This window comes from Manis pentadactyla, chromosome 9 (assembly GCF_030020395.1).
Source record: "Manis pentadactyla isolate mManPen7 chromosome 9, mManPen7.hap1, whole genome shotgun sequence".
Lineage (NCBI taxonomy): Eukaryota > Metazoa > Chordata > Mammalia > Pholidota > Manidae > Manis > Manis pentadactyla.
In genome coordinates, this window is record NC_080027.1 from 91,718,236 (window position 1) to 91,729,273 (window position 11,038).

The 11,038-nt window shown below is 51.2% G+C and overlaps 1 protein-coding gene across 3 annotated transcripts; it reads left to right on the plus strand.

Annotated features, from left to right (window-relative positions):
- Positions 1 to 3,878: 3,878 nt before the first annotated feature.
- Positions 3,879 to 7,740, plus strand: PYCR2 (pyrroline-5-carboxylate reductase 2). Of its 3 annotated transcripts, none has more exons than XM_057507809.1 (7): positions 3,879 to 4,140; positions 4,346 to 4,463; positions 5,400 to 5,579; positions 5,678 to 5,899; positions 6,116 to 6,208; positions 6,381 to 6,544; positions 7,046 to 7,740. In XM_057507809.1, the coding sequence occupies exons 2-7, from the start codon at positions 4,434 to 4,436 to the stop codon at positions 7,206 to 7,208; spliced, it is 852 nt and encodes a 283-aa protein (XP_057363792.1). In that variant the 5' UTR covers positions 3,879 to 4,140; positions 4,346 to 4,433; the 3' UTR covers positions 7,209 to 7,740. The 3 variants fall into 3 exon arrangements, with proteins under 3 accessions (XP_057363792.1, XP_036758492.2, XP_057363791.1); XM_036902597.2 differs by having other exon boundaries at positions 4,393 to 4,463; XM_057507808.1 differs by lacking the exon at positions 6,116 to 6,208 and having other exon boundaries at positions 4,393 to 4,463.
- Positions 7,741 to 11,038: the final 3,298 nt, after the last annotated feature.

The window sequence follows — 11,038 nt, forward strand, 5'->3', positions numbered from 1 at the left end:
GCAATGTTCATTTTCTCATTTGATAGAATTTCTAATTTTTTTACAATTACTGGATTATTGATGTAATGACAAAAAAATGTAACAATGTCTGCAAAATGTTAGGTGTCTGCTGGACTTGCCTTTTGATTAGCTGGGAGGAGCTCAGGAGTCTCCCTTATTCCCTTCATCACCTTCACTCTTAAAACAGATGAGCCTGCTGTTAAGGGATAGACCAGGAAGGAGACCTGAAGGCCCTAAGACAAAGAACCTGGACAAGGGAAGCTGAAATGAAGCATTTCCACTTTGTCTGGGACACCTGGAGAGGGACAGGGGGCAGGACTGTGGAAAGGCAGGGGGAAAGACACATAGAGCTGAACCCATCTGGCTAGTGGATGAGATGGTATGAGACGGGCAAAGGGGGGCAGTCCTGGAGGCTTAGTGAACATCTCAATTTTCTTCCTAGACTGCTCTCTGTTCAGACGGAGTGAAAGGATAGAGTGGGCACTCAAGGAGACAGGTGCCAGATGTGGAAAGCATATGTCCATGGCAGCACAGCAACACCAGGCTGGGCCCTCCAGGTCATGTCCTGAGTGGTTGGGTAGAAAGGAGGGCCTTTCTTCATCTCATCTACCAAACACCGCACCCCAGGCATCTCAGGATGTAATCACCGTGGGAGCCACAGCAGGGGCCACGGCACCAATGGAATGGGCCTTTAGTTAGCAAGGTCATTACAAGGGAATGAAGTAGGATTACCTAGAACAAAAAGGCATCCTATAGTAAGGGAGAATATATTTGTAAATGACATATCTGATAAGGGGTTAACATCCAAAATATATAAAGAATTCACATGCCTCAACACCCAAAAAGCAAATAATTGGATTTAAAAAAGGGCAGACTATTTGAACAGACACTTCTCCAAAGAAGAAATTCAGAGGGCCAACAGGCACATGAAAAGATGCTCCATATCACTATTCATCAGGGAAATGCAAATTAAAACCACAATGAGATACACCTCACACAAGTTAGGATGGCCAACATCGAAAAGACTAGGAACAACAAATGCTGGTGATGATGCAGAGAAAGGGGAACCCTCCTACACTGTTGGTGGGAATGTAAATTAGGTCAGCCATTGTGGAAAGCAATACAGAGGTTCCTCAAATAATTAAGAATAGAAATACCATGTGACCCAGGAATTCCACTCCTATGAATTTACCCTAAGAATGCAGGATCCCAGTTTCAAAGACATATGCACCCCTATGTTTATCACAACACTATTTACAACAGCCAAGAAATGGAAGCAACCTAAGTATCCATCAGTAGATGAATGGATAAAGAAGATGTGGTACATATACACAATGTAATATTATTCAGCCATAAGAAGAAAACAAATCCTACCATTTGCAACAACATGGATGGACCTAGAGGGTATTATGCTCAGTGAAATAAGCCAGGTGGAGAAAGACAAGTACCAAAGGATTTCACTCATTTGTGGAGTATAACAGAGCAAAACTGAAGGAACAAAACAGCAGCAGACTCAGACTCCAAGAAAGGACTAGTGGTTACCAAAGGGAAGGGGTTGGGGAGGGTGTGTAGGTGTAGGAGAGAGAAGGGGATTAAGGGCATTACGATTAGCACACATAACGTGGGTGGGTCACGGGGATGGCGTATAACATGGAGAAGACAAGTAGTGACTCTATAGCATCTTACTATGCTGATGGACTGTGAATGCAATGGGGTATATGGCAGGGACTTGACAATATGGGTGACAATATGGCTGTAACCACAATGTTGCTCATGTAAAACCTTCATAAGATTGCATATCAATGATACCTTAATAAAAAAAAAAGAAATGGGATTGCCTACAAGTAAAATATACAAGGCGAGTTTGTGCTTATCAACTTTAAACACTGGAAATGAAAAAGTAATCAATCTCTAAGTACCAAAAAAAATAATCCAGTTCTGGCCAGTGGCTTGCACATCCAAGCTTAGTCAGGAGGCCTGGGGGGCCTTGCTGCTCCCCTCTCACGTAGTAGTCTTCCCCAGCTGGTGACAAAGCCAGCATAGGGATCACCAACACAACCTCCTTTCCTAGGCCCTCGTAGTCCTCCCCATATTGCACCTCTACTCCTGGAAGCTGAGAATGGACTGACGTACGTAAAAGGGCCTGACAGTGGTAAACGAGCGTCCCCCACTCTGCCCCACCCACCTCCAACACACACTTAGCTTTGTACATCCTGTTATGTTGCAGACAGGAACCAGAGAGCCAGGGACAGCAAAGCAGCCCTGGAGACTTCCCAGTGGACTATGTGCCCCTAGAGGACTGGGCAGCATTAGGAAATTCGCAACTTCCCTGACAAAGGCTCCTCTATAAGAGGCCCAGTGGAGGCAGGTAGAGAGGCAGAAAGAAAGAAGAGGAAGGGTGCATGCTGGCAGCCCTGGACTTTAGTCCACCCCACGTTCTCATGAGGTAGATGCTCCTCCTACGTAGCTTGCTCCCCAGTACCTTCCCAAGACCTGAATCAAAAGGCCCCCTTTTCTTGTTTGAACTGTTGGGTTTGTGGTGTCAGAGTTCATGCTGGTGACCACTAGGCAGGCTGCAACATGGCCACCATGGAATGTCTTTAAAGTCTCTACATGTGGAACCCAAAATCTCACCTGTAGAGATGCACACCAAGGAAATAGGCAAAAATTTTCTCAGGATGATTAATTTCGAAAACTGATACAAATTTTGTGAGGACAGGGACTTCCATGTTCTGATGAGGTTTTGTCCCCAGAATCTGAATAAAAATCTACTGAATGAAACATGTTTATCTTTGTTAAGAATGGCTAAATTAGTGCAGTGCATCCACATAATGGAATGCTAAGTAGTCCCTAAAAACTTGTTTTAAATGACTTGTAATATTGGAAAATGCTTCTTACATACCTAGGATAGGCATTTCAAGACTATGCGTATATAACGCATTTCCAATGATGGAAAAAGTATATATGCCTAGAAGATAATGTTAAGAAATACACCAAACAAGAAACTCTTCTTAGGACGTATGATTATGGGTGATTTTAACTTTGTTTTACTTTCTTTGCATTTTCCAAAATTTCCTCAATGTGCAGGTATTATTTTTCCAATCAGGCATAGTTATAGAAATATTAACTTAACAGTAAATATTTAGTCCTCACTTAAGGGTGCAGAAACTGAGGCGGGGGCTCCAGGCAGACAGGTGGGCCGCGGGTAATCACGTCTCCCCGCCCTTCCAAGTCCCCGAGGAGCCCCTCCTTCCTCCGTGCTTCTCCTGTCACCTGTTCCCCACGGCCCCTTACTTATTACGACGAAGCGTAATGTACGATGACCGAGGAACAAGCCATGTGTGGAGCCTTTTAAAGCAAGTGGCGATGACGGGATAGGGCCCGGCTTCATCACACTCGGCCAGGCCCCAGAGCCGGCAGCCCTCCAAGCGGGGCAATGAGTCCCTCCGCGTTCAGCACGACTGGCGCGCGGACCGGGGTGCAGCAGGCCTAAACCCGCGGAACTCCGGCCGCAGCCTGCCGGAGGGTCCCGCTCTCAGTTCAATCAGCAGCCCGCACAGTTGCCCTTGCCCACCGATGGCGGCCGCCCGTTAGGCCAGCTATATCAGCCAGTCCTCCGCGCGGCCTCAGCCTGACGCCGAGGAGCCCAGGGCACTACGGTAGCCCCGCGCCTGGAGATAAGGAACTGCGCCAGCAGCGAACACACTATATTCCGGCCGCCGTGTCCGCAGTCCGCCACCAAACCCGTGCGCAGGAGGCGGGCACGCGGCCCGAGTCCCCAGCCGACAATTGGTCCTCCCAAGCTCCTGGATGCGGATTGGTCACTCCCAAGCTCCAGGCCGCGGACTGGTCGCCCTGTCTGGGCGGGGCCACGCAAGGCTCTGCGCGCGCGGTCTGTGAGTGAGGAGGGATCGAAGGGTCCCGCCCGGAAGCTGCCGGAAGCTCTTTGGGTCAGGCTTTCGGGGCGCGGGACCCGGCAGGTTGCGTCCTTGAGCTCTCCGCCTTCCCCAGAGGCCCTCTCGGACGGGAGCTGAGCGTTCCTTGGCGCTGCCCGGCAGACGCGCAGCCGGACCATGAGCGTGGGCTTCATTGGCGCCGGCCAGCTGGCCTCCGCTCTGGCGTGGGGCTTCACGGCCGCAGGTGGGCGCGGGGCTGCGCGAGTCCCCGCCGGGCCTGTGAACCGCCCTCCACCCACGAATATAGGTGGACGAGCAAAGGAGGGCCTTGCGCCTACTGGCGCTGAGTCGCTTCTTATAAGCTGCATGACAGCCCTGTGTCCGCGGTCCGGCCTCGAGGGCAGAGGTCGGCACCGTTAGAGCGTCGTGTGTCTGTGCCTGCTTCACAGGGAAAGCACGCCGACGACCACCCGTTGAAAGGCCCTGTTTTCTGCAGGCATCCTGTCCGATCACAAGATTATAGCCAGCTCCTCGGAAATGGACCTGCCCACGGTGTCCTCGCTCCGGGTAGGTGACTCAGCGGGGCGGGGAGGCGGTGGAGGCCCAGGAGGAGGACGGCCTGAAGTCCCTGAGCTCCTGTGCTGGCCGCTGGCCTGCGCCCATCTCCGTGCCAGGAGCACTACGACCCTCCAGACCCTCCACATTCCCATGCAGACACTGACTGGTTGGTTAGAAGATTAATTGAGGTTATGCGAAAGCATCTGGCACATAGTAGGTACCTAGTGAATACTCGTTTTTCTTCATTGACTAGTTGTGTAACCTTAAGATACTCAGCTAGTCTGAGCCTCAGTTTCCTCATTTATAAAACGGAGACCACAGTAGCTACCTTGCTGAGTTATTCTGAGGCATGAACCTGGACTATTAGTTGTTCTTTCTCTCTAAAAAAGGAATATCCCAAGCCGTCACCTGGACAGTGTGGGAGAGGATGTCTAATGGGGCAGGGGACAGGCAGTGTCTGTGCCTAGGATGGCTGATGTCCTAGCACTGGAGGGGCCCTGCTCCCAGTTTGTCCTCCATTCCACCCACGGAGACCATGCAGTATGATGGACAAGTGTCTGGGGTTGGGATAGGGCCTGACCCAGCTCTGCTTCCAACCACTGGGTGCTAATACTCCACCTTGCCCTTAGACTTTGCCACATGCCAGCCATCGGGCCTTCTTACTAGCAGAGAGTGCCTTGGGTGCCAGAGGATGGTGGGGATGGGGAACAGCCATTTCCTGGTTGCCATGGAGAAGCTTGTCCATGCCCAGCACCATTGCCCACTTGCCCAGTAGCAACACTGGAAAAGTTGTGCCACGGGTGTAGAGGGAGACGCTAAGGGGACAGAGCAGGGAATTCCAGGCTGCAGCTGGCAGAGTGGACACAGCAGGGATCCAGCTGCTCCTTGAGAGGGCTGGGTGGAGAGGCTTCCCTGTACTGTGAGCTGGGCAGTCTCCTCCTGCAGAAGATGGGTGTGAACCTGACCCGGAGCAACAAGGAGACAGTGAAGCACAGTGACGTCCTCTTCTTGGCTGTGAAGCCGCACATCATCCCCTTCATCCTGGATGAGATCGGGGCCGATGTCCAGGCCAGGCACATCGTGGTCTCCTGTGCAGCCGGTGTCACCATCAGCTCTGTGAAGAAGGTTCCCGTCTCAGCCCTGGTGTCCCTGTGAGAGGGGAGGGGTGGGTGACCATGGGCCCTGCACCCTGGCCACTCACTCAGTCCTTTTCCTTACCCCAGAAGCTGATGGCATTCCAGCTGGCCCCCAAGGTGATTCGCTGCATGACCAACACACCTGTGGTGGTACGAGAGGGTGCCACGGTGTATGTCACAGGCACACATGCCCTGGTGGAAGATGGGCAGCTTCTGGAGCAGCTCATGAGCAGTGTGGGCTTCTGCACAGAGGTGGAAGAGGACCTAATTGATGCTGTGACGGGGCTCAGCGGTAGCAGGCCTGCCTGTGTGAGGCCCTCATTGCTTGCTCAGCCTTCTGGGGCCTCAGGAGCAGGATGGGCTACAGGCAGGCTTGGGCTTGGGGTGTTGCCTACCCCTTGGGTGGGGCTGGCTGGGGTAGGAGGTTGACCCTGGAGCTAGTTCAGTCATCAGGAAGGGCAGACCTTACAGTGTGGCCCCTGAGTGCCTGCTGCCCCGAGACTCAGTCAGTGAGTATCTCCCTAGGCATTCATGGCCCTCGATGTGTTGGCTGATGGTGGGGTGAAGATGGGCCTGCCACGGCGTTTGGCAGTCCGACTGGGGGCCCAGGCTTTGTTGGTCAGTATCTTTCCTCTATATGTTCTGGATCGGGGTGTAGGATGGGGCTTCTTGTTGGCTCAGTGCTACGAACAGGGGTCGGTTGAGAAGCTGGGATAAGGATTGGGGATGAGCATTGGGCACAGAGAATCCCGCACAAGCAGTTTTCTCTGATAGTCCCTTCCTGCCGTAGGGGGCTGCCAAGATGTTGCTAGACTCAGAGCAGCACCCAGGCCAGCTCAAGGACAATGTCTGCTCCCCGGGGGGTGCCACCATCCATGCCTTGCACTTCCTGGAGAGTGGGGGCTTCCGCTCCTTGCTCATCAATGCAGTTGAGGCCTCTTGCGTCCGAACACGGTGGGTCACTCTCCTTCCCCACCCCAAGCCTCCATTCCTACTGGCCCCTGGGCTGGGCACCATTTTGCAGAACCTGCTGCTTTTTGTTCTGTGTTCATAGCCATGTGTTTTTGGCTTGTTGAGCTAGAGTTTGCAGACCCTACTTCATTCTTACCACAGTTCTGGTAGCTGTGATTAGCTTTGATCTGTAGGTGAGGAAGTTGAGGCTCAGAAAGCAGAATTTCCCCAGGTCGAACAGTAAGTGGCAGAAGCAGGATTTAGCTTCACGTCCGGTGCCAAACCCCATGATTTTTGACACTCTTTCCCCTTATGACCATAGACCCACTTGGAATTCTGCGTCCGTGTGATAACTTAGTTAAATGGTACTTCTGAGGAGCTTGGGAGAGCATTTAGTCTGAGGTTCTGCTTTCAAGTGGTGTCATGAAAAGTTGGGGGTTATGTGGATGGGGAAGCCTCAAGAAGCTCTGGCTGCTCTCAACCTCTTTGGGTCCTTGTCTACAGAGAGTTACAGTCCATGACTGACCAAGAAAAGATCTCCCCAGCTGCGCTCAAGAAGACCCTCCTTGACAGAGTGAAGCTGGAGTCCCCCACGGTGTCCACACTGCCCCATTCCAGCTCAGGGAGGCTCCTCACAAGAAATCACGCCCCAGGAGACAAGGACTGAGGCAGCTTCTGCCTGCCTTTTATGAGTAGGGCCCTCAACTCATGGGGGCTGGGCAGCTCCGGCAGGCTCAGATAGTTTCAGGTCCTTGTGCTAAATCCTCCTTAAGTCCATCCAGACCCTGCAGCTCTAGACTGCCTCCCCTGCCATGTTGGGAGATGCTCTGAAGAGAGAGTTGATGCTTGGGTCAGATGCAGTTCAGCAGACCTCCTGCTGCTGGAGGAGAGAGGCATGGTAAGGTCTGGAGAGGAGGGAGGTCATGACAGCTTCAACTGGGGTCCTCTAGCTGGAGCCCAAGGCAGGGTCAGTGTAATGCCAAGCCAGGGGGGTGAGAGGTGCAAACATGACAAGGACTTTTCTCTTTGGATTGATAAATGGAAAAAAAGTGAGTGACTTAGAATTGTCACAATTAATCAGAAACAGAAAAGTAGACTGTGCTTATATTTAACCCCCGCTTCATAGGTGTACAGTTGAAAAAGTATTCTGTACTGCTAAGTTGAGCTGCTTTAATAAAGGTTTGTTTTGTATTGCCCTACTTTTCTTATGCTTAATCTCAAGTCATCATTCTAGAGAACTTGGGGCCTTACCAGGTGCTGTGTGTTTCTGTAGGGGAGTGCTGTCTAAAGGCAAGAGGCAGGGATGAGGGGAGGTAGAGCCAGGGCAGAGAGCTGCCGCCTGGCCCTCAGGAGCAGGGGCAAGAGATTGTGTCCTTGGATGCCAAAGCTCACAGCAGAGCAGAGCCAAGTGGCCTGGGTGTGTGATGGGTCAGCAGCCCAGACACAAAGGAGGAAGCTGTCCGCTCTGTAGTGGGCCAGGCCCTGTGCTAAGCACTGGGACCAGACAGCTGCCCTCTGAGGAAGGAGCTGTTCCTTCCCTCACTCTGGAAGAAGCTGAGACTGGTGGGGATGAGCTTCAGGTCAGCAATGGGGTCATCTGTTTTCTTAGCCTCTGGCTCTCCTGCCTCCCAGAAGCTGAGGCTGCATGTGCCATCTACAAGGTTCCTCCGTAGATGTTGAGGTTGTGCTTCCTCTAGAGGCTCAGTGAGTATGAAGTGGGTATGAAGTGAGACCATGGGTATGGAGTTGCTCAACAGAATGTGCAGAACACGGACCCCTCATGCAAGTGATTCTTGTCCTTCACCCTCACTGAGGAGGGAAGAGAGCCATTGCTGCCGGAGTCCAGCAGCCCTGGCTCAGCTCCAAACCTGAGAGTCCGGAAAAGGTTCCTCTGTGGCCAAAGTGGCAAGGAGGACAACACTGTGCTGCATTTTAAAGTTCCCGTTGCATGGCAGGCCCTTTACATAAAATCTCACAGCCTCAGGAGCTGGGTATAATTAACAGGGGAAGCTCAGAGGTTAAATAAGTTGCCCCAAAAGAATGAATAGACAGCTCACCAAAGAAGATGCGCAAATGAGCACATGACTGGCTCTCAGTATTGGTAAGGAGACACAAAGTCCAAGGAGATGCCACTGCATGCTCAGTGTGACTCTAATTAGTTAAAAAATAAAAATGTTGGCAAGGGTGTGGAGAGGTTAGAACCCTCAAGTACTGCTGTGGGGAGGGAAAGTGGTACAGCCACTCTGGAAAACCTGCTGGCAGTTCTTTGAAAGGTTAAGCATAGAGTTAGGTACCTACCTTTCATGCTTTAGGTACCTATCCAAGAGAATTAACACATGTCCACACAAAGCTTGCACATGAGTGGTCACGGAAGCGTTATTCATACTAGCCATGAAGTGGAAGTAACCCAAACGTCCATCAACTGGTGGATGGTTAAAACAAAATGTATTATATCTGCACAATGGGGTATTAGCCATAGAAAGAATGTGATGAACCACAAAACATGCTAAGCAAAAGAAGCCAGTCACAAGAGGACAAGTTACAATTCCATTTATATGAAATGTCCAGAAAATTCAAACCCATAGAGACAGAGGTAGTGGTTGCCTGGGGCCTGGAGGGGGCATGGGAAAAGCGAGCAGTTGGTTTGGAACAATGAAATTATTAAAATAGATGTGATGTTTGCACAACTCTACATACATGGTCATCGACTTGGAGAGTGGGTGAATTTTATGGTCCATATGTTATACTTCATAAGGCTTTTTAAAAACAAAGTAAGTTCAGTAAGCTAGGAAGTAGTACCAGGACACAAATCCATGTCTGGTAACCAGACCCTGTCCTCCCTGCACTATGCCTGCTGGTGGGTGGTCCTAGGTGATAGGAGACAGTCCTTTCATCCCCTGCAAGGCCACCTTCCCAGGCCTGAATCCACCAACATACCTTTACTGAGGCCCCACTGACTGCCAGGCCCTGGCTTACGCCTGGTGTACGGGGTTGATCTGGCCCCAGTGAATCCTCACCCACTAAGGACACAAAGACTTTTGCTTCTGAGCTCGACCAGATAAGGTCAAGGCTAGATTTGACTGAAGGCAGATGCACCCCCAGCCCTCCAGGGAGAGGGCGAAGGGGGTCATCATTTGGAAGACAGTCCATCTCTCCTGGGAACCTCAGGCCTGCTCCCATCCCAGCTGCCCCCCTTCTCAAGGGCTGACAGCTCCCTGAGGAGGTCAAAAGGACCCCCTGGGTGTCAAACTCTGGAAAGAGGTTCCAGAGCTTGTGGCCTGAGCCATGAGGAAAACGCCTGAATGCCCCCACATGCCTTTTAGGAATAAGAGCTGGCAGGAGAGGTTGGCGCAGCCCTTTCAGTCAGCACCTGTGACTGCTCCTCCATGCCAGTGTCCTGCGAAGCTGGGAGTGTCCTGTCAGTAGGCTGTCCTTGCTTGGAATTGCACAAGGGCTGAGGACAGATGTGGATGTAGAGATATGGGGAAACAGGAAGGCAGAGGAAAAGGCAGCGTGCCCACCCTGCTGAGTCCCAGCTCCCACCATGCCTGGACAGCCAGGCCTAGAGCAGCCCCGGGCTGCCTGTCATAACTGGCTTCCCTTGAGGCCCCAAACACCAGAACATGGGCAGAAACAGATGCTGGCGTTATGCAAAAGCAGTAGCATTGGAAAATGACATGCACCTCCTCTCCAGGTCCAAGCCAGTGTGCAGAGTATCTGCCTCTACATAAGAACGGGGAATGTGAAATTGGATAAAGAAACTTTAGAAGGATACCCAGAACACCAACAAAAGGGGTGCATGGAGCACAGAGGGAGTGTGACAGATGGGGGAGAGTCAGGAGCAAGACTTCCTGACAGGTCTCTTTATACTGTATTGATTAAAGAATTGTAGGAGAGGGTCACCTAGTCACCAAATACATTTGAAAACCTTTAGGGGCTGCCAGGATGCCCTGGCCAAGCTGCTATCCAGGGCGCATGCCCCAGGGGGTGAGTTGGGGTGCAAGCATGCCATGTGCCCCATTCTGGTATCCAACTGTGTCCAGGGATACCATGGGCACAAGAGTGCCTTCTTGGCAAAGGTGGACAGCAGGTGCTCTGTGCCCCAGGCTCTTCTCTTCACCTGAACCCTCCTGTGCCATTAGTCCCTAGGGTGGGCTGGCACCTGGCTTTGGGCTCCTGTGAAGCCTGGGTCTCCTCCTAGTGACACTTATGTCGTGTGGTAATCATTCCTTTACCTGTCTGAGTCATTAAAATCTTGATTACCTATCTGATCCATAAATGTATTTACAAGCTAAGAACTGTTAGAGATAAACTGAGGCATATTAATTTTTTCTTGACATTTTAAATAAATTTTTAACTTAAATTGTACTTTTTTAAATATAAAGAATTCGATTTATTAAAAAAAAAACAGTTTACCCATTTCTCCCACACCCCATCCTCTGCCTCTGGCAATCACCTATGAGTTTGTTTTTCAGATTCCACATATAAGTGAGATCA